We start from the raw sequence: 27105 nt of genomic DNA on the forward strand, positions 1-27105 counted from the left end.
ATTTTGAGACTTTAGAAAATTTGGTCCCTAAAAGGCAGACAGTCATGAAGACACCTATTAAAGACCAAATTCTCATTGGACTGTACATAGATCAGCCATAACATTAGTACCACCTGCCTAATATTGTATATTGAGTTCCCCTCGTGCCACAACAGACCTGAACATTCAAGGCCTGGACCCCCAAGACCTCTGAAGGTGCCCTGTGGTATCTGACCTGTAAGTCCTATAAGTTGTGAGGTGGTACCCATGACCGGATGTCCTTCCTTGGAGCACTTTTAGTAGGTACTGACCGCCCCACAAGACCTGCCTGATGTTTAGGAGATGTTCTGATCCAGTCGTTTATCTAGAACATCACATCATTGGTTCTTGTGAAAGTGTCTCAGATTCTTACGCTTGTCCATTTTTCCTTCTTCATCATCTTCATCGCCTTCAAGACCTGACTCTCCACTCACTGACTAATATGTAGATCCCATCACCTGACAGGAGCTGCTGTAGATGGGTACTAATGTTATGGCTGATGTTATACTGCAATTGTACTATTTAGTGAAGGTGAATTGACTGTCTGTGCTTGTTTTCCAGTCATCACGGACATGTTTGAGAGCAGGTAATGGACCCAGACGCTGCTTTCACTTTGTTTCCATATTGCCACAATATCAAATTCAGAACGGGCCTCGCCTGAAGCAACGGAATTAAAGTGCTGGTGCTGGCTGTAAATGAGATGCACTGTAAATTACAGAGAGACACGGAGCATATGGAGCTGTGTGATCTCTCTGAGGACGCCCAGTGAGGACCATATTAGCTGCTCCATTATTTATACGGCTCGCTGGCTTTGTTCTGGGTTCTTGCTGGTTTGTTTGGTTCTGATCAAACCCAGATGTGATCTGGGGGTGGTTTTCCATAAATAAGGGAGTTTCCCACATGTGGTATCTGATATGAGTCACAGTGTGATGGGAGGGTTTGGAAATGGGCTTATTTAAACAGCGCTGGGTCCAGAATCCCCCTTTACAGCCCACATCTAACACTGCTGTCGTTAGGGAGAGCACGCGTGTCAAATTTATCAACAACAACAAAAAAAAACAATAAATGCTGGTCAAAATACATACACCCTTACGCTACACCCATACGCTACACCCATACGCTACACCCATACATTCCTACAGCCACACTTTCATTTTCTCCATAGTTAAGCTACACAAATGTTTGTGGACACCCCTTCTAATAAATGCATTCAGCCACTTTAAGTTGCACCTATTGCTGCTGACACAGATGTGCAAATGCACACACACACAGCTTGTCTGCAGGGGCGCTGTATGAGGATGTGGGAGATGTCAGGACAATTCTGAGGGCCTGAGACTGATAGAGGCCCTACAAAGTGTATTGAGTTTGTTGACAGAATTGTTAGAGTTGTGGAGCCCAGTGTAATATCTTTTTACAGGGCCCAAAATCCCAAGCAACACCCTCTAGTCCCTGTAGAGAAGTACTGCCAAAAGATGAACCTATTGGCTCCATGCTGCCTAATGCCAGGCAACAGATAAGGTGGGGAGTTGGGGGTGATGAGGTGGGGTGGTGATCATCATCCTGAACATCCTGACCTTCACTAGCACTGCTCTTGTCACTGAAGGCAATCAAATCCTCACAGCAATGCTTCTCCTCCAAAATCTAGTAGAAAGTTTTCTTCTCTGGACAGTAGAGACAGTTACTCCAACAGAAGCAGGATCAGCTCTTTTAATAGCCTTGATTTCAGAAAAATCAATGAATAAGCAAGTGTCCCAATACTTTTGTCAATGTATGTTTCCCATTCCTACAGTTACACTTCACTTATGCAGTGCTCCCATTTCCATGGTTACGCTATGTGCATTTGCATCGCCATGTTACACCCAATTACACGATTACCATATTTTCAGGGTTTAGCTACACCCGTTTCCATGGTTACACTACACAGAGAAAACCGTACCCTATTACAGTAGTCATGTACTGTAGATACTACAGACCCTCTGTAGTATCTATAGTCATACATGTCCATGGATATCCCACACCCGTTTCTATGGTCATGTGACATCCCTCTCTATATATACAGTATATAGTGGTTAGTCTACCTGTATTTCCTTGGTTACACAGTTACACGCCCGATTACTGGCTGAATGCTGATATGTTGAAGATAATTAGGCAAATAGATTTATTGGATAAATCTACAAAGCTGAGGAGCGGGAGTGTCTAACTTTACAGTGTTCCTTCACACACACACACACACACTTACGGTGGTAAAACCAAGGCCTAAACTGATGGACTGAAACCTATTACTTAGGAGGAGATTTACTGCTTTCCTCAAATCCTCATAAACCAAAGATTTAGACGGGTAGATTTAGTATCGCTGTGAATATTCCCCCGGCTGAGCTCAGCTTTTCAGCACATTGGTTCCAGCTACAGCAGTTTGAGGAACCAAGTATCTAATCTGTGAATGAAAGCACTGAGTTACAGCCTGTTTCTGACATCTTTTTCCATTCGTCTTCGCTGAACTTCTGAAAAAAAGGACCTATGGTCATTTTATCGGACCTTTTCCGTGGCCGTATTGATTTCCTGCTGACTCTAATTCAATCCGAGAGTCAGTTCTGACTCCAGCCTGTCCCCTTAATGAAAGCTTCCACGCTCCATTTATAACTTCAGTGACAAATTAGGATGAGATTTTTAAAGGAGTAGTTTTGTGAAACCCAGTTTCTTCTCTCAAAGGCGTACTATTAGCATGGAGCTAACAGCGGACTGTAGAAAACATGGAGGCCGTTGGGCCTTCTGGGATTCTGTTCCCTTCTACAGACAAGAAGCCTGAACTGTCCGTCATGTTGATCAACCAGAGTCAGGTGCTCAGTAGAGACCAGAGGTGGAGCCTGACTCATCAGCCCCCAGACAGAGCCTGAGTGTCTCAGACCGTCTTCACTGAGCTTCCAGTGCAGAAGCAGAGCGGATTTCCCCCTGGACTCCCAGTCTGTCCGGTAAGTGGACGCTCCTGCAGTAGAAGTGCAGCTCATGTAAGTTCCTCTACAGCTCAGCTCCTCCATGTACTGACCAGAGAGGACGCCATGCAGGTCCTGCTGCAGACGAGCGCTCTCTTCCAGCCTTCTTACGATAGAGCATCAAACCGTGTGGAGGTGGTCAGTGATAGACTTCATTAGGTGGTTCTGACAGCAGGCTTGCACAGCAGTTAGCATGTAGCGCTAAATGAAATAGCCACACTGAGGCTAGTTTCTGCTCAGCTTCTTCTACAGCTGCTAATTACAGTTACAATGAGGCCCGTATTGCAGCCCAGAGTTCTACAGCTTCAATTAACACCAGGACATCCATCACTAATGAACAGAAACAGGGGTTTAGATTGAAATCCAAAACACATCACTCTCACAAACACTTTCCTCAGTTTGTATTCACCCAACCTCACAGCGGGGGAGAGACTCGAACCGTGAGACTCGGTGAGATTAGCGCGGATGGAAGAACAGAGGACTGATTTTCTACACTGATACAAATATTCAGCATGTTTCCATCATAATCAGCTCTTTACTTACGTTTTGAGAAAATAGTGATGTAATATATCAGGTAGGAAGACAGACAGACATGCAGACAGACAGATAGATAGATAGACAGATAGATAGACAGACAGATAGATAGATAGATAGATAGATAGAAAGATAAACAGATAGATAGATAGATAGAGAGATAGATAGAAAGATAAACAGATAGATAGATAGATAGCCAGACAGACAGACAGACAGATAGCCAGCCAGATAGATACTGGTGTAGACAGACATATAGATATATAGATACAGACAGACAGACAAATAACCAGACAGCCAGACAGATAGATAGATAGACAGACAGATAGATATATAGACAGACAGACATATAGATAGATAGACAGACAGCCAGACAGATATATAGACAGAAAGACATATAGATAGATAGATAGATAGATAGACAGACAGCCAGCCAGACAGACAGCCAGATAGATAGACAGACAGCCAGACAGACAGAGAGACAGATAGATAGACAGACAGACAGACAGACAGACAGACTAAAAGGCCGAAAGACTGGCAAATAAACAGATTTATTTGATTCAACTGTGTTAATCATAATTTCTGCATTATTAAAATATCTCACCACGCTTTAGTCTTTCTGTTAATTTTGAGGAATAACTGTTCTATTGTACTAATGTGTGAATTCTGTAAATCTGAATCACGTAATTCAGTGCATTTCTTTTTGGAATGTAAAACAAACTGTCTGGGTATAATTTTCTGTTTATTATAATAATATTTATTTACAAATATAACAAAACAGGTGATTTTTCCGGACGGAAACATGGGATAATATTTAAAAAGATTAAAGTACACAGTAATGAGGTTATTTTGTATTTGTGAATAAACCCTCCAGTTGAAATGTTTATTGCATGTGGAGATACTAAAGGCCAACAACAAGATCTTAATATAAATACAGAATATGGTGTAATGTCCATTATAATCAAATACAAACACACACACACACACTGCACCACTTCAGTTACACACTGAGGACAACGGTTACTGTACGCCAAGAAAATAGCAAAAATAAAACAGGTTATAATAAACAGTCTTTCAGTCTCCAGTTGAAGACGCAGCCCTAATCAGTGAGTGCTGCACACTCCAGTCTCTAATAAACAGGGGTTTGGTAAAGTGTACTGGCACACCCTTTGGAGCCCAAAAGGCAGGTCAAGGAGGTTAAAGGTCAGCCATGAAAGCAGAAGGCCGTCTTTCATGATGGAGCTCTGCAGCCGTAAAGCATGTGGTCTCGTCTGTCATTAGTCTGTAAATGCATGGTGGTTCCCGCTGTGTGTTCTGGGGTGTTGGGTCAGTACGGATACTGCTTCTGTTTCTTCCCGGCAAAGCAGGACATCCACGTACACACCAGCATAGCAACCGCAGCGCCGGCGCCCGTACAGTAAAAGGCCCAGCCAATTTCACAAGAACCTGAGATCACACACACACACACACACACAGGTTAGTTTTTTATACATTGTCAGGACGTGCAGCCCTATATATGTGTATCTGCTGAATATTATAGTAACATATCCTATATGTGTGTGTATATATATATGTATATATATATATATACACAGTATATCTATATAATTAACTATTAGTAATATTATTATGACCCCTTCATATTATACATAAATATCTATATGGAATGATAATGTGGCCTGTACATATATATTATATATATGTAATTATCTATATGTCATGTCTCATATGTATTATATATACATGCAAGTATCTATATGTAATATTATTATGGCCTATTTGTTTTCTCAAAAACTATGTATTTAATCATTTAATGTCCCATATGTTTTATACAGATGTAAGTATCTATATTTAATAATAATATATCCCATATGTACTATATTTGTAATAGTAACATGTCCTGTATATATTATATAAATGTAAGTATCTACATGTAATATTATTATGTCCCATTTGTATTATATATAAAATATGTATTTAATCATTTAATGTTACATATGTATTATACAGATGTAATTATCTATATTTAATAATAATTGATCCCATTAATATATATATATATATATATATATATATATATATATATATATATATATATATAATAACATCAACAACAACATGTCCTGTATGTATTATATATATTTATGTATATCTATATGAATCATTCGTATGTGCCATATGTATTATATAGATGAACATATCTATTTGTAATAATAATGCCATGCCCCAAACGTGATACATTGATGTAATTGTTATATTATTATATATTCATCATAAATATAAGCCATATATTTTGAGAAACGTGTGAGATGTAAACATTCTGCCTGTATTTGGTCATCTTACCCAGCTGAAACTGGTTGGAGGTGTTGCTGCAGGTCTGTCTGACCTCCTCACTGTCCCAGCCTAGAGGATAGAGAGCACAGCCAGAGCCAATCAGCAAACCTGCGGACGCAGAGGAAAGAAACCAGAGAGGAAAGGATGAGTTTTAGATGAAGCACCTGCTGAAATCCCGAGATTAAGAGCGTGTTTCCTGGACAATCACAAAATACAGGAAAACACAAGTGGACTCCAGGATGAACGTGATGCGTTGCTGCCCCCACACAGGCCTGCCCTTCACCGCTGAAATACAGGAGGAGGAGAACACTCTACTTCTGTCTGAGAATCACAATAATAGGCGCTTTGAGCTTTGTTCCACGACTTTGCGAGCCGAGCGTCGAGGGGACAGATGCTATGTGCTTATCAGGCATTAGCTGAGCGCTGTGAGGAGTGAATTATTCATCCTGAATGTTTATTTCATCAGGAATTCTCTTTCATGTTGCAAACAATTTAGCCAAGATTGAGCAGTGTGTAATTCAGCATTCCGTTCGGTCTGAGGAGAGCAGACATCCACCCTCACAGGCCGGCCCCCCTGCCTGGTGAAACCCCAATGGATCACAGGGTGAATGGCCCTCCACATTAAGGAGCTATCTGCTTTACTTTACTGCACACCGGAGCGGAATACACAGGGCGGTTTTAGGTTCACTTACATACGCTATCTGGACAAAACTATTGGGACACCTGCTCATTCAATCAAGGTATTAAAAAGAGTTGATCCTACTTTTGTTGGAGCTGTCTCTACTGTCCAGGGAAGGAGGAGGAGAAGCATTGCTGTGAGGATTTGATTGCATTCAGCCACAAGAGCGTTAGTGAGGTCAAGATATTGGATGATGATCACCACCTCACCTCACCTCCAACTCCTCCAAATCATTCAAAAAGTACTGGATGGAGCTCCACCACCATCATTCCAGAGAACACAGTTCTTCCACTGCTCCACAGCTCCTCAATGCTGGGGGGCTTTATACCCCTCTAGCCCACGCCTGGCATTATTAGGCAGCATGAAGCCAATAGGGTCATGATGTTGATCTGCTCCAGAGAGTCCTATTCTATTAGCAGTTCTTCTCCACAGCAGCTTCATTTAGCTGACCGCATATAATTAGTGGAGGTGTCCACAAACATTTGGACATATGGTGGACACTGTAGTAAGCTGTATAATTGCTACAGTGATGTGTCATATATAAGAGCTGAAACTCCTCCAAGCCAAACGTCCACATTTCTAGGGTTCAGTCTGAAGCCGACTCGAGCTACCCCCCTGTTGGTCCAGCAGGCTAATGCCTTTGTCTTTAAAATTCCTCAGATGCCTCAGCCTTTCACTTCTGCTTCCCCACCGCACGGCCTGAAAATCAATTACACAGAGCCGCGCCCTCCAAACAGCGCCATCCGACCTCAGCGAGCGCGACGGCCTTCAGAGGAGCGGAGCAGGAGCGGAAATGGGCTTCTGTGCTGTTTCGGATGTTTCTGTTTTCAGCGAGAGCAGAGGACTGTATGAATGGATGATCCACAGCTTGAGACCATGCCAGTGTTCAGTGTGTGTGTGTGTGTGTGTGTGTGTGTGTGTGTGTGTGTGTGTGTGTGTGTGTGTGTGTGCGCAAGCCCCAGCTCCCGAGTTTTAGTCTGAGAGAACGGTTAAACTGAGTTTGGTGAAAAATCGAAGTTTTGCTAGCAGACAAAAGTGTCATATCTAGAACCCTTCTGGAGATTCTAGATAGGCTGATTGTGATAAGCACTATTCTAATCTTTCTAAAGGTTCTAGCTATACTGTGAGGGTGAGTGGTATTGCGAGCAGAGTAAGTACCACTCTAGGCCTTCTGAAGGTTCTAGATAGGCAATGCGTGTGAGCAGAATAAACATCACTCTAGTCCTTCTGAAGGTTCTAGATACACTGTGTGAGTGATATTGTGAGCAGGTGTGAGGGTGAGTGGTATCGCGAGCAGAATAAGTACCACTCTAGGCCTTCTGAAGGTTCTAGATAGGCAATGAGCACGAGCAACAGTGTGAGCAGAATAAACACCACTCTAATCCTTATGAAGGTTCTAGCTATGCTATGAGCGTGAGTGGTAGTATAAGCAAAATAAGCACCACTATAGTCCTTATGAAGGTTCTAGCTATGCTATGAGCGTGAGTGGTAGTTTGTGCAGAACAAGAACCACTATAGTCCTTATGAAAGTTCTAGCTATGCTATGAGCGTGAGTGGTAGTTTGTGCAGAACAAGAACCACTATAGTCCTTATGAAAGTTCTAGCTATGATATGAGCGTGAGTGGTAGTTTGTGCAGAACAAGAACCACTATAGTCCTTATGAAGGTTCTAGACAGGCTGTGAATGTGAGTGGTACTGTGAGAAGAATACACATCACTCTAGTCCTTCTGAAGGTTCTAGATAGGCAATGAGTATCAGCGGTAGTATGGGTTGACATTCATGGCCTGAACTAAAGGGGTAGTGCTAATCTACCACTGTTCACCACTGCTTCTGGTGCCTGTTAGCTAGATTAGCCTCACAGCTCCAGTTAGGAGGTAAAGAACACGTCTGGGCTGATGGAGGTCCTCCGCCTCTGCCAGACCATGGCTTTAAGCTACTGAACGGAAAATAATCATCAGGAATGTGGCCCAGATATAGACCCAGCATTCCCGGAACGCTGAGGGACTTAAAAGGAGTTTCACTCAGGCCTGGAAAAACAGCTCGGGAAGGAGATGGGCCGGAAAGTTGGACCTGCTGGCTAATGATCTCACACAGCCGCACGGCGCTGTTTACTTCCTGTGTGCTGAAGTGAGGGGTGGTGTGATAAAGTGGCTCTAGAGCTCCTCAGGACGGTGTGTGAGTGTGTGTGTGTGTGTGTTATCCTCAGCCCAGTGTTAGTCCACCAGCTCTCAGGCCTTCTCCTCAGGTGTGGGAATCCACAGAGCGGACCCCCCAACACCAACCATGTTCTAGATAACGGTGAGTCATACAGTGTCAGAAAGCACGTAATCCAGTCTGTTAGAGATGACGGAACACCTCCAGATGGTTTGAGGAGAGTGTGTGATGGTTTAGGCCTGCAGTTAGCTTCATGCTAATTGATGGGGCATAAGCACACATTGCTTGTTAGCCACATTAGCCACATTAGCCTCGTAGCTCCGGTGTAAAAAACTAGAGGAGCCGAACTTTAGACACCGATCAGCTACATCTGAGACTGATTAATCAGTATTATAATACACTATGTGTCCAAATGTTTGTGGACACCCCTTCTAATGAATGCATTCAGCTATTTTAAATTGCACCCATTGCTGAGACAGCTTGTCTAGTCCCTGTAGAGAAGTACTGCCAATAGAACAGGACTCTATGGAGCAGATTAACATCATGAATGATGGTGGTGGAGCTCCATCCAGTACTTTTGGATGGGATGAGTTGAGGAGTTGGGGATGGTGAGGTGGGGTGGTGATCATCATCCAACATCTTGACCTTACTCTCGCTCACGCTCTTGTGGCTAAATTCAGTCAAATCCTCACAGCAATGCTCCTCCTCCAAAATCACAGTACAGACAGTTACTCCAACAAAAGCAGGATCAGCTCTTTTAATACCCTTGATTGTGGAAACAATGAACAACAAATGAGCAGGTGTCCCAATACTTTTGTCCATATGATATAATTTTCAGATTTATATTAACCCCCCCCCACACACACACAATGTTCCCTCATAAAATCAAATAGTTAGGGGACGGGACAGGACAGGGCCCCCCACGCACACACTGATGTTGCACCAGGGCACCCGCCACATCACAGGATGTGTGTTTTTTAGTGTGTGTGAGTGTGTGTGTGTGTGTGAGCACATCAATAGCGTATGAGGTTGTGGAGAAGAGCAGATGGTTGTGAATCAACACGGCACCGCTCGACAGCGCCGCGGGGAACAGGGCGCTACAGCAGCCGAGCTGACGAGGCCTCGACAGCTGCGGCGGTTTCTATCTGGAGTCTTCTCAAGCAACACCTCAAAGTGCCACCAACACGTGCTCCCCCTTCAAAGAGGAGCGAGCAGGAGGGCCGGGTGGGCGCCAGCTCCCATCCTGAGGAAAAGACGAGACGTGAGGCGTTTCAGCGAAGCGGAGGCGTGTTCGGAACGCTCATTGAGATGCGAGGTGTGACAGTGTACGAACAAAAACAGCGGCCTGAAATATTATCGCCCCATTCACGAGATAAACGAGTCTACGTTCCGCTCTCAGCCTCGCAAATTACGCCCTAATGCTGCACATTCTAACACACACACACACACACACACACACACAAGTAATGGCCTAGATAAACAGAGTCTAGACGATCTGCAGTCGGGAACAGCCTGGGAATTCAAAGGTGTTTGAAAAAGCGCTCCGCTCCACCACTGGAGATACACTAAATGGACAAAAGTATTGGGACACCTGCTCATACACTGCTTCTTCTGAAATCAGGGGTATTATAAAGAGCTGATCCTGCTTTTGTTGGAGTAACTGTCTCTACTGTCCAGAGAAGAAGACTTTCTACTAGATTTAGGAGCAGCATTGCTGTGAGAGTTTGATTGCATTCAGCCACAAGAACATGAGTGAGGTCAGGATGTGAAATAGCGTAACACACAAAGGAAAGCATTATGGGAAATGTCTGCAGTTTGCTTTCCCTTGCTTGGAAATGTTCCCCTGCGACTCCTCCTCACTGCTCCACTCCGCTCTTTTCCCACGACCCCCCACTCTTAAATACAGAGCAAATTAGAGGGTGATAAACCGGCCCATCCAGCTGTTTTTAAATTCTCAAGAAATTCAAACCAGCTGTGCTGAGCCTGTGGTGGCCTTCAGACTGCAACCAGAGGCCAACAAATTCAAATCCTACATTTGTCTTCTATTATTTACATGATTATATCGTCACTGTCACACAAAACCCTTCTATCTCCAGTTTTGCCATGTCGTCATATTCTGACATTATATAAATCTGGCAGTTGGTCTTTATACTGTATCAGAATTCTATAATGAACGGACCAATAGGAATCCTCCAAAAAGACCCTGAATAAAATTCCACTGAAAGGTAAGAAGGTTTTTCCTCCTGCTGTAAAGCTGCTGTTCTGGAGATCCAAGGTTTTTGCCCAACAGTGAAACGCTATAGGTTTATGTATGCCCTGGCACGGTTGGGGCTTCCTTGGTGCAAAACTGCAGTCCTTCCTATAACTTTAAAGTGATTGGCCGTGCCTAAACGGTAGTGCGCTGAATCAGCAGGAATATGTATATCTATGGGTTTTTTTATGACATCACAGAAGCATATTACAACAATATTGATAAAAATTCGATTTTATTTCTACGTATATTTTGCTTTTTCCGTGATCTGTTGTGTCAGGAGAGGCATGTGTCAGTCCTCACCCTCCCAGTGTCAGGAGCATTACATGTGATGGGGGGGGGGGGGGTACTAACGAGTGGGTTGGGTAATTGGCTGGCTAAAACTGGGATCAAGGTCCTTTAATAAGCCGTGGTTCCATAGCAACGCGAACTGTGATCTCTGAATCACAGCGCATCCAACACTAAAGGCAGCAGAGAAACGCAGTGGCTCACAGAAAGCTCCAATTCCACACACTGATCCACTCTACCATCATGCAACTCACACAGCACTGTGGGCCTTTCTCCTCATGGTTAGCGTCAGTGGGTGGTGGTAAGTCAACAAAACCCTCCCTGTGTGTGTGTGTGTGTGTGTGTGTATGTGCTTGATGTCCCTGCTGTCAGCCTGTCTGTATGCCGTGCTGTTACAGCAATGTCAGACGTCTAGCAAATCACTTTGATGTCTTCATAAATCTCCTGTCCCTCTATATTAAAAAGCCCGGGCCCGGCTTCAATCAGCTCTGATTGAGAACAAACACGGGCCGGTTTTAATTCCGACACTGGAGCTGGAGTCTCTCGCTCTGACATCACTGTATTTTCCGCGGGACGGAGAAATTCGTAGAGTTCTGCAGCTTATTAAAGGACCTTGGGATCATCCATCACGCAGAGGCCCCTTCTGTTATGACTTAAAGTACAGCTCTGGCTCCGAGCCCTTCTTTCTGTCTCTCTCTCTCGCCCCTCTCTCTCCTCTTTTCGCGGTTACACTGGGCTGGGAATGAAAGGCGGACTCCGGGGTTTCGGAAAAGGGACCAAACTAATAAACCCCAATAGAGGAGTCCCGGGTGGGGCGAGCGCTATAAAAGGCCAAGCCCATTAGCATGTAGCACGCACAACCGTAAGTGAGGAACTTACACCGTATGGACAAAAGTATTGGGACACCTGCTCATTTATTCATCATTCTTTTTCTGAAATCAAGTCTATTAAAAAGAGCTGATCCTGCTTTTGTTGGAGTAACTGTCTCTACCGTCCAGAGAAGTAGACTCTCTACTAGATTCTGGAGAAGAGCATTGCTGTGAGGATTTGATTGCACTCAATGACAAGAGCGTGAGTGAGGTCAGGATATTGAATGTGCACACACATGCCAGAAGCACTGCCAATAGAATAGGACTCTCTGGAGCAGATCAGCATCATGACCCTATTGGCTCCATGCTGCCTAATGCCAGGCGTGGGCTAGAGGGGTATAAAGCCCCCCAGCATTGAGGAGCTGTGGAGCAGTGGAGGAACTGTGTTCTCTGGAATGGTGGTGGTGGAGCTCCATCCAGTACTTTTGGAGGAGTCTGGAATCATTTATCCAACATCCTGACCTCACCAATGCTGTAGAGACACCAAAAGCAGGAGAAACTCTTTTTTTGATTTCAGAAAAAACAATGAACAATGAGCAAGTGTCCCAATACTTTTGTCCATTTAGTGTTTCTTGACAAAACAGAGAGACCTATATATGTATATATATATATATATATATATATTTACACATACAAAGGTCACTGGGACCCTCACCGATGCCCCGTTAGACAGCTCCACAAAAGCAGTATGGCTTTGAAGGTTACGTTACTCTTTAATGTGTAATTAAAGTAGCTTTGATTCTAAACAAGAAAGTGGTGCCGCTGGTGTCGCTGCATTTTGCCCCAACAGCTCCTGGAAAGAGTAGAAAACTACACCTGTGCAGTTTTGTCTGGCTGGTGCCACCAAGGATATCTCACTTCCCCAGGTGGAGATGTGTCTCTGTCTTCCTGAAGTTCTTCTGAAGCCTCACCAGAGCTAAATGACCCAGAAATCCACTCATTTGATGCAAATTTAGTACAGGAAATCTGCCGTCTGGCTACATTTGCTCAGTCCGGGGCTGGGAAGGATTGAAAAAGCAGCTCAGAATGTTGGAGTTTACTGTATGTAGGTTAATCCTCCACAGGAAACCTTGCTTCAGCTGAGTCACGGCTCCTGTATATGTGCCTGCTCACGAAGCTGCGTCTCTGCCTTCACTGTCAGTGAAGTGGCTCTGCCACCGGAGAGACGGCTCGGAGTCTCCGGGTAAACAATCCGAGCGATCCGACTCATAGAGGACTTGTGAGGTTTTGAAAGTTTCCGTATCCTACATCTGCTGCTAAACTTTTGATTTTTGGCCCTGGTGACCCTCCAGATCGGGAAGCTCACATCTGCAACAGCAGCTAAACTACATGTCCAAATGTTTGTGGACACTCCTTCTAATGAATGCATTCAGCTGCTTTAAGCTGCACCCACTGCTGACACAGATGTGCAAATGCACACACACAGCTTGTCTAGTCCCTGTAGAGAAGAAGTACTGCCAATAGAATAGGACTCTCTGGAGCAGATCAAGCAGATGAGCAATCTGTGGAATGTGTAATGCAATGATGGATGGGATGAGTTGACTTCGCTAATGCAATCAAATCCTCACAGCAATTCTCCTTCTCCAAAATCTAGTAGAAAGCCTTCTTCCTTTATAACTTTATAACTCTTTTAATACCATTTAGCTGGGCTTTTAATTTATTTATCAAGCTTTTTTTTATGAATTTCACAACGTTATATCCACTATATAGACAAAAGTATTGGGACACCTCATTGTTCATTGTTTCTTCTTAATTAAAACCGGTCCACAACAGCTGTGCCGCAGCAGGAGAGCATGTGGAAATGAGTAAGAGAGAAAAGTGACGCTCCCTGTAGGCCTTGATGGTGACAAACGGCAGCCGGAGCGACCGCAAAGAAAAAGAGAGAGAGAGAGTTTTCCTCTGAAAGGTCAAAGCCATCCAGACACGCTCCGTTCAGCATCCAGCTAATGAGCACGTCTCCTTCAGATCATCGTCTAATTCAAACAAGTGCAGAGAAAGAGAAAGAGGCCCGGAAACCACACAGAGACACCAGCTCTTCGGCCTTCGCAGGCCACTCCGGCACGCAGACGTGGCATGTGTGGGATCCAGCTTTTGAACTCCAGAGACACAAGAGTTGGATCTGACGGCTGTTTTTCTCCGGAGAAAACACCCCGACTCTAACAAACGACCCTCTCAACAAAGAGTTCCTCTCATCTCAGCCTGGAACCGACAGAATCTACGCGCTGAACCTGAGCCAAGGCCTCGTCCATTATTAACCCAATCTCATTCTTCTCCTTTTAGAGCAATAAAATCGAATTTATGGTTTGTTTCCCCTTCGAGAGTCTCCAGTCCTATTGAATTGTCTTCCCCTCTCAGCGTCGGAATGAAAAAGCTGGCTCCGGAATCAAAAGCGAGGCAGCGAGGGCGCCTCGGAGGTGAAGAGGGAGAGGAGAATGGAGAGGCGGAGAGACGAGGCTCGATATGAGAGTGAATAAGAGCGGAGTTTTGGAGGAAAGTCATTTGCGACGTCTCTCTAAAGCGCTCACAGCTCACGTTCATCCGATCAGACGAGGCGAGACGGGACGAGACGAGACAATGGGAGATGCGGGAGACTGCAGACAGCAGGTTTAATGAATGCTATCACTGAAGCCCAGCTTTAGAACAATGGCTTTGTTTAAAAGTCTCTCCGTAATCAAAGCTACTTTGGTTCGGGTTCCAGAGTGTTTGGTTATGGATGACATTGATGAAGTGATCTCCCTGCCTGCCTCACTGACTCAAGACTTAAAGAGGACGTCCACGAGCTTCCATAAAGCCTGCACAATATGTAATGTGGTTGAGATGAACTCATTCAGAGTCGGGTTTGGTGTGAAACTATTAGCTGTAAAGAAACGTAACGACTCTCATTTCTTTACAGTGGTGGTGGTGAATGGAAGCAGGCGTCGGTCGCCATGACTACAACACAGATAAAGCCAGTATTTTACACAGCTACAACACGAGTCTTCTGAGTTTTATATGGAGTGATGATGATGATGATGAAGATGGTAAAATAGAGGAGAATCTCAACTAATACAGTTTTCTTTAGGGACTACTTTTTTGCTGCAGCATGTATCCCTCCACCAGGACTGCATTTTATATATATGGTTTAGGTTGTCTTCACGCCAACTGGTGTCTACAAGCTTCTGTTCACTGTTAGTCATTAAAACCTTCCAATACGGCCTCCAAGCAAGTAAAGTGTCCTAAATCTGAAATTCGATGGGGTTTTTTTTTAGCCTGTACACTTTGTCTTTTCAATATGACCCATATCTGACATTGGTCTGAACAGTTCATGCTCCTAAACTGAGCAGCAATGTTGAGTTCTAAGAAGAGTTCGGCTCTAGAACCTGCTTTTAAAATCAGATCATTAAAATGGTGGAGGGATACATGCTGCAGGGTGTAGCGCGCCTACAGAAAGTAGTCCCTAAAGAGAACTGCATTAGTTGAGATTCTCCACTATTTTACCCTCATCATCATCATCATTCCATATAAAACTCTGCAGCTGCACTGGTGGGTTTGGATAGGAGATAAATTATGGGCTGTATCTGTGTTGTAGTCATGGCGACCGACGCCTGCTTCCTTTCAGCTCCACCGTAAAGAAATCGGAATAGGTGAGTTTCTCACCAATTTCACACCAAACCCCGACTCCTGTCCTCTAATGAAACAGATCAGTCACCAGCTTTTTCCAGTGACGTGAAATTGCCTTCTGGATGTTTGCTGGATGTTTGCCATCAATAAAGGCAGCACGAGCTTCTTCTTTTCTTTACACAGTGATGGATACACAGTAGCTCCAATTCCTCAAGATGATCAATTCTACTATCCTGCAGCTCACACACACACACACACACACACACACACGATTCTGGGCTCATTTTAATCACTTAAAGAGGGCAAGCCCTGTGGACGGTGGATGGGCTCACCTACAACGCCGTAGATTCGAGCAGCCCCACTACTGTGAATGCCACGCGGACGATGGGCTAAATAAAAGCTAAATGAGGACTGCTAATAATCTGCTAAGTGCCGCGAGAGGCAGTAGGGAAGGCTGAAGGTCACAGCGTTGGGAGACAACGTCGTGAGGATGAGGGTATCAATTCAGAGGAGGACAGAGGATTCCAGTTAAGCCGAGAGGAAATGGATTGCGGAGCGAGGGATATTTGTAACCGGAGAAAAGAAGAATACCAATTCCAGCCTCTCGGCCTGCTCTCATATTCAAGCTCTGATCCCTCTCTGAAACAGGAACGGCTTATCACTGATCGAGGAATATTGGAAGGTGGATCTCTTTTCATCCCCTGCATGTTAAACTGGTAGTCAGCTCATATGGAAACAGCACAACACACACACACACACACACACATACATACAAAGTCGAATCCTGGGGGCACCCTATATCCACTATATGGACAAAAGTACCGGGACCAGCGTTTGTTGGAGTAACTGTCTAGCCTACTGTCCAGGGGAGGCTTTCAGCAAAGCGACAACCAAGTGAGGCCAGGATGTTAGATGCTGGATCACCACCCCACCTCATCCCATCCAAAAGTATTGGATGGAGCTCCACCACCATCACTCCAGAGAACACAGTTCTTCCACTGCTCCACAGCTTCTCAATGCTCCTGGGGGGCTTTATACCCCTCTAGCCCACGCCTGGCATTATTAGGCGTCATGGTGCCAATAGGGTCATGCTCACTAGTCCTAATGTACTGGAAGTACTGGCAGTTCTTTACAGGGACTAGACACGCTGTGTCTGTGTGCATTCTGGCTGAAAGTGGCTGAATGCTGCATTCACTAGAAGGAGTGTCCACAAACTTTTGGACATGTAGTGTATTTATGTGGAAAACACACTCAATGAAAGAAATGGGTTCAGACTACAGTGTCAATCATTAGAACAAAGGGAAGATGCCTGGGAGCAGCCCAATAACAGCGGCGTCAAACACACACCAGGGAGAGAGAGAGAGAGACAGAGAGAGAGAGAGAGACAGAGAGAGAGATATTAATATGTATGAGTAATAGTGATGGGTGCCCAAAGGCGAATAATTAACAGGCCTCGTGGGGGGTCTACGGAGAATACAGTGAAGCGGCTGCAGACTGCCTCAGACTGTGACCTGTACAAGATTCAGCCCCATCATTCATCACCTAAAACACACACACACACACACACACACACACACACACACTACCCTTCAACATGAACTATTCATGCATTTATTACAAGACAGTGAATCAATTAATGAGCTAAGAAATCAAACTCCACACGGTTTGAGGCGAGTGAGTGAGGACTCAGGCCAAGCGTTGTGCTAACTGGTGTACATAACCTTTCATTACTTCTTAGCTACATTAGCCTCTGAAGGATCATCAAACGTCAAACGCTGGGACGCTGGGACAGCTCAGGGTTTCATCCACACCCTCCCTCCCCCTTCCTCTCTCACCCACAGACGCCTTCTTTGCCCTCTGAAGGTCAGCGCCACCCTCAGGTCAGCGCTGATTATCTTTTCATTGATCTGTCCTGCAAAGGCGTCCAGCCCCAGTCGATCCGCTGCCCTTTCTGACCGCAGCCGGACCAGAGCTCTAAAACTCACGTCTACAATCTGCAGCCACAAAACACAGCTAGTTTGTATTACTGCTACTGAGTGCTGATTGGTTGTTAGTACTGCTACTGAGTGCTGATTGGTTAGTGTTACTGCTACTGAGTGCTGATTGGTTAGTGTTACTGCTAATGAGTGCTGATTGCCTGGAATTACTGCTACTGAGTGCTGATTGCCTGGAATTACTGCTACTGAGTGCTGATTGCCTGGAATTACTGCTAATGAGTGCTGATTGGTTGTCAGTACTGCTACTTAAAGATGATTTGTTGGCGCAACTGCTACTGAGTGCTGACTGGTTGTTAGTACTGCTACTGAGTGCTGATTGGTTAGTGTTACTGCTACTGAGTGCTGATTGGTTAGTGTTACTGCTACTGAGTGCTGATTGGTTAGTGTTACTGCTACTGAGTGCTGATTGCCTGGAATTACTGCTACTGAGTGCTGATTGCCTGGAATTACTGCTAATGAGTGCTGATTGGTTGTCAGTACTGCTACTTAAAGATGATTTGTTGGCGCAACTGCCACGGAGTGCTGACTGGTTGGCGCTACTACATAGAGCTGATTGATTGACATCACTGCTACTGAGTGCTGACTGGTAAAGTAGATGCGAGTAAACATGCTGTGTTGATGGATGGTAAACTGATTAAATTCTTATTATATTCTTATATAAATTATTTATAAATACTTCCTCGTTCTGACGTTTCTGGACTGTAGTGCAGCGACGGACCAGCTGGGAAGACAGCAGGACGGATATTCGGATCGGTCTGTCCTGACATGAGCCATAAAAGTTTATTTTGGTAGAACGGAGCTGCAGATAAACACAGGTTCAGCTGGATGACCACAGAACTCTGGCCTTTAAATAGCCAGGAGGGTTGATTTTCTCCTGTGTGTGGGACCGGCTACCACAACTGGCTTCACTCCGCTGTTTGTACACCATGTGTTTGTACACACACACACACACACACACACACACACACACACACACACACACACACACACACACACACACATCCATACACTGCAAAACAGGTCTAAACATGTCCAACCAACTGGAATTTTGCTCATAAGGCCGTATTACTTGTACATCTCCAGACTCCGCCCACTAATGTGATATACCATAACTACTGTTGTGAGGTTGGACCATAATACAGTGCATTTCGCTGTATATTTTTAAGTCTTTCTCTCTTTATTGATGTTGAGCTGAGAGCTACTGAACATGTGATGCTTATAACACACACACACACACACACACACACACACACACACACACACTCTCTCTTCCTCTGCCGCCCCTCCTCCTCTCTCCTCCTCTGAGGAAATCAATGGAAATGCTTCATTAGAAGTTCAGTCTGTCTTTAGAAGTAATTTCTGATCCAATAGCACTTCCTGCAGCTGCAGAAAACACAGCCCACACACTCTTAATGCCCTTTCGCCTCACGCCAATTCAATTACTGTACTTTTACAAAATGTAAAATCCATACCCTCTGATCAGAGAGGCTGGTGGAACGTTCCGGAACAACAGGCCCCCTGCAGAGGCCGAGAAACGCAGCAGAAGAAAAAAGGCAATTCAGACACACACACACACACACACACACACACACACACACACACACACGACCACAACAAACTCTTCTTTGTTGTTTCTTCTCTGCTGCACGGAAAGAATGAGCTGCACTGAATTCACTTGATTCTGACATGTACATGAATACACACCCCTGTACATCAAACACAGGACATATTATTACTTACACAGATATAATACATAAGGGCCATGTAATTATTACATATAGGTACTTACACACACACACACACACACACACACATACACGCATATATAATACATAAGGGCCATGGTATTATTACATAAAGTGGCTTACACACATACTTACACTCACACAGATACACATACACATACATAATATATATGGGGTATTATTGCATGTATAACATTATATATATATATATATATATACAGTGAGTCCAAGAAGTATTTGATCCCTTGCTGATTTTCTTCGTTGGCCCACTAATAAAGACATGATCATTCTATACTTTTAATGGTAGATGTATTCTTACATGGAGAGACAGAATATTAAAAAGAAAATCCAGAAAATAAATCTAAGGAATATATATTAATTGATTTGTATTTCATGGAGTGAAATAAGTATTTGATCCCTTAGTATTCATTAGCAGTTCTGGCTTTTACAGACCAGTTAGACACTCCCAATCAACTTGTTACCTGACCTGAAGCCATCTGTTCTCACTAATCACTTGTGTGAAAAACACCTGTCCACAGAATCAGACAGATCACACAGATTTCAAGTCTCCAACATGGGTAAAACCAAAGAGCTGTCACAGGACCTCAGAGTCAGAATTGTTGACCTTCACAAAGCTGGAATGGGCTACAAAAAGATTAGTAAGGTGTTGGATGTGAAAGTAACAACTATTGGTGCAATTATCAGAAAGTTTAAAGAGTATAACATGACAATCAACAGACCTCGGCCCGGTGCTCCAAAGAAGATTTCGCCTCGTGGGGTGGCAATGATGCTGAGAACAGTCAGAAATCGTCCTGCAACCACTCGGCAGGAGTTAGCAAATGACCTGAAGGCAGCTGGGACCACAGTTTGCAAGGAAACAATTGGCAACACTTTGCGCAACAATGGATTCACATCCTGCAGTGCCCGAAAGGTACCCCTGCTGAAGAGAGCACATGTGGAGGCGCGCCTCAAGTATGCCAATGATCATTTGAAAGATGAACCAAGTTATTGGGAGAAGGTTTTGTGGTCAGACGAGACCAAAATTGAACTTTTTGGCCTCAACTCCACCCGCCATGTGTGGAGGAAGAAAAATGCTGCCTATGACCCCAAGAACACTGTGCCCACCGTCAAGCATGGAGGTGGAAGCATAATGTTTTGGGGGTGTTTCTCTGCCAAGGGTACAGGGCTACTTCACCGCATCACTGGGAAGATGGATGGAGCCATGTACCGCACAATCCTGAGGGACAACCTCCTCCCCTCTGCCAGGGATCTGAAAATGGGCCGTGGTTGGGTCTTCCAACATGATAACGACCCTAAACATACAGCAAAGGCAACAAAGGATTGGCTCAAGAAAAATCACATTAAGGTCATGGAGTGGCCCAGCCAGTCGCCAGACCTCAATCCGATCGAAAATCTATGGAGGGAGCTGAAGGTCAGAGTTGCCAAGCGACAGCCCACCAACCTTCATGATTTAGAGAGGATCTGCAAAGAAGAGTGGGCCAAAATTCCCCCTGGTGTGTGTGCTAAACTTGTGGTTAACTACAACAAACGTCTCACCGCTGTGCTTGCAAACAAAGGCTTTGCCACTAAGTATTGAGTGTGTTTGGCAAGAGGGATCAAATACTTATTTTCCTCATTGAAATACAAATTAATTAAAATATATTCTTTAAAATTATATTCTGGATTTTTGTCTTGATATTCTGTCTCTCCATGTTAGAATATATCTACCATTAAAAGTGCAGAAGGATAGTGTCTTTATTAGTGGGCAAACAAAGAAAATCAGCAAGGGATCAAATACTTCTTGGACTCACTGTATATATATATATATATATATATATATATATATATATATATATATATAATACATAGGAGGCATGTTATTATACACACACACACACACACACACACATATATATATATATATACATAATATGTATGGACATAGTATTATTATATAGGTACTTGTATGTAGCATATTATTGCCATGTATACATTATAATTAGATCGATAAATAGATAGATAGATAGATAGATGTGTGTGTGTGTGTGCGTGTGTGTGTATTTGCATGAAGTGACCTGGCAGGACTACAGAATGACCGCTGGCTCTGAGTTTTGTTGACTTCACTGTTGCCAAGTCAACCAGCCAGAGCGTGCAGAGCGTTCAGCAGCTCAGTCAAATCCTGGAGCTGCGCTGCGTTTCTGCTGCTCAGCGTTCAGCCTACAGATTACAGTAAACACACTCACTCTCACTCCGCACTCAGATGCGCCTCTGTCCCCACAGAAAAACTGTTCAGCACCAATTAAATCCAATCAGACTCAGAGAGGCAGTGGGTGCTGTGTGCCAAACACATTGAGGAGACACAAAGACAGTTTTTTTGGTCACGGCTGGCGGGCCGGTCCTGGCAGGAGCGCGGTAATGAATCCATTTCTGCCTGTTCACTTTTGTTCCTCGGGCCGAGAGCGAGCCAGAACGCCGGCGGTGTGAGCGGGAGGGATGTGGCAAACAAAAAAATAAGACATATGCAGGGGTGTGAACGTGGTGTGAGTCTAGGCCCTGCAGAACGAGGGTGTGAGTCGGGGGGTGATGGGTGGAGGGAGCCGTTACTTGTGGTTTACTTTAAAATAACAGGGTTAGATTCAGGGGTCGGGGGTTAGAGGCACTACCTATATTGCTCAAAGCACTCTGTAACACCACCACCGGCATATTACTAATATTCATCGGCAGAAACATCTGCCTTCAGTCGGGTGTGTGTCGGGGTGTGCTGGAGAGTGTGTTGTTTTCAGTGTGTGAAACAGAAGCCATAAAAATGTCTCTCAGCAGGAACAGACTCAGCGACACCATCCGCCATGTGCTGCCATCCCAACCAGCTGGAGACAACCATCACTGGGACTGCTGGCTGTGTGTGTGTGTGTGTGTGTGTGTGTGTGTGTGTGTGTATTTGGATGAACAGTAATTGGATTACTTTCTAATCTATTTCTAATTTAGTTTTCTGATTTTCTAGAACTTCACACTTAACAATTCATAGTAGATACTGAGTAATTCATACTAAATACTCAATAATTTATAGTAGATACTGAACAATTCATACTAAATACTCAATAATTAATAGTAAATACTCAATAATTAATAGTAAATGCTCAATAATTAATAGTAAATGCTCAATAATTCATAGAAAATGCTCAATAATTTATAGTAGATACGGAACAATTCATACTAAATACTTAATAGTTAATAGTGAATGCTCAATAATTCATAGTAAATACTCAATAATTAATAGTAAATGCTCAATAATTCATAGTAAATACTCAATAATTAATAGTAAATGCTCAATAATTCATAGTAAATGCTCAATAATTCATATTAAATACTCAATAATTCATTATGGATACAAAATAGCTCATAATAGATGCTGAACATTTCATAGTGGATACTTAATAAATAATTAATACTGAATCATTCATAGCAGAAATGGAACAATTCTGAACAATAGATACAAGGAAAGATACACAGAGAGAGAGAGAGATATACAGAGAGAGATACAGAGAGAGAGAGAGATATACAGAGAGAGATACAGAGAGAGAGAGAGAGAGAGAGATACATACAGAGAGAGAGAGAGATATACAGAGAGAGATACAGAGAGAGAGAGAGAGAGAGAGATACATACAGAGAGAGAGAGAGATATACAGAGAGAGATACAGAGAGAGAGAGAGAGAGAGAGATACATACAGAGAGAGAGAGAGATATACAGAGAGAGATACAGAGAGAGAGAGAGAGAGAGAGATACATACAGAGAGAGAGAGTGAGAGTGAGAGAGAGAGAGAGAGAGATACACACACAGAGAGAGAGAGATATACAGAGAGAGATACAGAGAGAGAGAGAGAGATACATACAGAGAGTGAGAGAGAGAGAGAGAGAGATACACACACAGAGAGAGAGATATACAGAGAGAGATACAGAGAGAGAGAGAGATACATACAGAGAGAGAGAGAGAGAGAGATACAGAGATAGAGAGAGAGAGAGAGAGAGAGTGAGAGTGAGAGAGAGAGAGATAGAGTGAGAGTGAGAGTGAGAGAGAGAGAGAGAGAGATAGAGAGAGAGATACAGAGATAGATAGAGAGAGAGAGAGAGAGAGAGAGAGAGAGAGAGAGAGGGAGGCTTTGTTGAGTACTCGAGCACGGGGACGTGGGTCCATTTTCATTTCATCATCTTAAAGCTGCCAGCAGATACAAATGTGTTTTTCATAACCATAACAATGTGAGATTCTTCCAAAACACTGCAGCCTTTCTTCTTCACCCGCAGAGATCAGCTCGGCATCAGCGGCTGACCCCAGAGCCGCATACGGAGAACCCTTAATGTGCCCAAAACAGAACTAATTATCCTCACTCGTTAGAACCCAAACTGCACTGCATCCATTTAAAGCTCAGATCAGAGAGCTGCCGAACCACACATGTACACTACATGGACAAAAGTATTGGGACGCCTGCTCATTCATTTATTATTTCTTCTAAAATCAAGGGTATTAAAAGAGCTGATCCTGCTTCTGTTGGAGTAACTGTCTCTACTGTCCAGAGTAGAAGACTGTCCAATAGATTTTGGTAGAAGGAGCATTGCTGTGAGGATTTGATTGATTAAATTCAGAGACATAAGCAGTGTAAGTGAGGTCAGGATGTTGGACGATCAGCAACCCACTTCATCCCCAGAAAAAAGTACTGGATGGAGCTCCACCATCATTGGGGGTGTGAGGTGTTCTGGCCAAACTATCACTCTATAATGTCACTCAGACTAACTGGGAAGGCATCCACTCCCTTTGGCCGGACCCTCTCCCCATGCTGCCACTCTGCCAGAGCCAGCGGTAAGAGGGCCATCTGGAATGAGGGAACATTCCAGAAGCACTGCCCTGAGGAGAATGCAAAGCTGCATACCACAGAGGACCTGAGAGAGACCAGGCAGCAGCGAAACCAGGCCGGAACCCTGAAAGGTCTGTGCACAGAGACGCCTTTGTTCACTCGCTCATGGAAAGTTGGCTTTGATCAAGTGTGAGAGCGTGTGTGTGCGTAATGAGAGAGCGCGAGAGAGAGAGAGAGAGAGAGAGAGCGCGAGAGAGAGAGAGAGAGAGACTCAATGCAACTCAGTGCCTATAAGCATGTGTACACACCGTTTGACGGGAAAGGACCAAGAAAGCCCCCCACCACTGAGCTGTGGAGCAGTGGCAGAATGCTCTCACTCTTGTGAGGCTGAGTGCAATCAAATTCTTCTCACAGCAATGTTCCAGCATTGAGTGTTCAGGGAAGTCTTACCAGTAGATTAAAGGCTGTTACTGCAGCGAAGGGAGACGAACTCCCAGCTAATAGCGGTGATTTCAGAGGAACCGCTGAATGAGCAGGTGTCCACATACTTTTGGAGAGCGCGAGAGTGTTTGGCTGTAGTTTCTCTGTAGAGTGAATTCAGCAGGTGAAGGTTTGAAGGCTGTGTTTGTTTACCTGTTTTATCATTAAAAACCGCCAAGCTAGCCAACATGCTTCAGTAATTGTGTTTATTAGGTGTAGCAGCTACACACAGCCACCACAACACCACCATAACCACCACAACACCACCATAAGCACTGAAGACACCACTTCAGCCACCTAAGACACCATCTCAACCACTCAAGCCACCAAAGACTGAACATAGCCACCCATGACCCCACTACTGAAAACACCAAAGACATCACTTAATCCACTGAAAACACCACCACAGCCACCGAAAACACCACCACAGCCACCAAAGACACCACCACAGTCACCAAAGACACCACCACAGCCACCAAAGACACCACCACAGCCACCGAAAGCACCACCACAGCCACCGAAAACACCACCACAGCCACCGAAACCACCACCACAGCCACCGAAAACACCACCACAGCCACCAAAGACACCACCACAGCCACCGAAAACACCACCACAGCCACCAAAGACACCACCACAGCCACCGAAAACACCACCACAGCCACCAAAGACACCACCACAGCCACCAAAGACACCACCACAGCCACCGAAAACACCACCACAGCCACCAAATACACCACCACAGCCATCAAATACACCACCACAGCCACCAAATACACCACCAGAACCACTGAAGACACCACCAGAACCACTGAAGACACCACCAGTAACCAAAGACACCACCACAGCCAACCGAAACACCACCATAACCACTGAAGACACCACCAGTAACCAAAGACACCATCTCAACCACACCAAAAACACCACCGATCAATGAAGACCCAATCATAGCCACTGAAAACACCATGACAGTCATTGAATTCACAACCAGTCAGCAAATTACAGCCACCAAAGACATCACCCCAGCCAACCAAAACACCACCAGTCACCAAAGACCTAACCACAGCCACTGATTACACCACCACAGCCACCAGCATACCCATGTACTAACCAGAACTAACGCTGGTTTACTCTGGTGACCAGTCATGCTGGTTTATCTCCCACCCCTAACCAATACACCCTCACACTTACCCTTACCCTGACCCTCACCCTTACCCTGTCAGCACAAAACAATGGAAACAGAGGCAGAACTCCTTAATCCTTCCCTCCTTCACCCAGACTGAACTCCACTCCCTCACTCCCGCTCGCATAGTTTCAGAGGAAAAGTGTGAGAGTATCATTTCTGTATTTTCTGCTCACTGCACTTTTCTGAAGCACCTACTGAGGGCCCCGCCACAACCGGCCGGGATTACTGAGCAGAAACGGAGCAGAAAGGAAGAAAGAAAATGAGGGGTGAATAAAGAGTCTCACAGCAATGAAGCGTTCCTCCCGTTCCTTCACTTCAGAGGAGCCGGCAGCGCCGCTCGCCTTTCTTTGGCACGAGCTCAAACGCAGCCGCTAATCAGTCAGTCACGCACAATTTCATATTAACAGCATTACGGCATTCCTTTTACAGCAATTTACTGGATACAATGTTGCTGATAGCATTCTACAGTACTGACTCACACTCCATACCACCCCCCACCCCACCATCTGAAACAGTATAGAGGGTCTGCACTCACGCCACGCCCCTGCTGGAACACGCCCCCTTTAGTCGTTAGTCCGACTGAGTGGCTAAACATTCACGGCTGCGTTTATTAGGGAAAGCATTCAACCCGGACTGCGATCCATCCACATTACCAAAGTACCAGCGGTCCACAGACAGCGGTGTGTAGCCGGGACCGTCCGGCTAACTGAGGCTCAATTCACACCCGTTTAGAGGATAAAGCCTCATATCTGAGAGCACAGGGTCGAGTGAATGGTCTTAGGGGGTGTTTCCACTGTTTCGTCTCTTACTCGAACTCAGCATGCCGCTAAATCCACAACTACAGTGAGCTCCCGCATTTCCCGTTTTTAATACTGAACGCTAACGCTGCCACTGGATCGGACCTTTAGCTACTCAGGGCGAGGCCGCAGTGACTCCCGCCACCTGTGACGTCATGTGCATACCCTCTATAATGGAACTGAACCGCCAGTGATGATAAACAAACAGTAATAATACAGTGGTTCAGGCAGTTCCCTGCTGGACCCAAAAGGGGGCGCTAGTAATGTCATTTATTTATAAAGAGCTGTTTCATTTTACAACTCTCTCTCTCTCTCTCTCTAATTCTCTCTCTCTGTCTC

The 27105-nt window shown here is 44.6% G+C and overlaps 1 protein-coding gene across 1 annotated transcript in view; it reads right to left on the bottom strand.

Annotated features, from left to right (window-relative positions):
* Positions 1-4284: 4284 nt before the first annotated feature.
* lhfpl6 (LHFPL tetraspan subfamily member 6) overlaps positions 4285-27105 on the bottom strand; it is a 29107-nt gene continuing 6286 nt past the window's right edge. The window contains exons 4-5 of the mRNA XM_072658975.1: positions 5883-5981; positions 4285-4985 (exon numbers count right to left, since the gene is read on the bottom strand). Coding sequence (XP_072515076.1) covers positions 4867-4985; positions 5883-5981 — 218 coding nt within the window. The 3' untranslated portion in view covers positions 4285-4866. The remainder of the gene's footprint in view (positions 4986-5882; positions 5982-27105) is intronic.

Source organism: Salminus brasiliensis, chromosome 16, assembly GCF_030463535.1.
Source record: "Salminus brasiliensis chromosome 16, fSalBra1.hap2, whole genome shotgun sequence".
NCBI classification, from domain to species: Eukaryota; Metazoa; Chordata; class Actinopteri; order Characiformes; family Bryconidae; genus Salminus; species Salminus brasiliensis.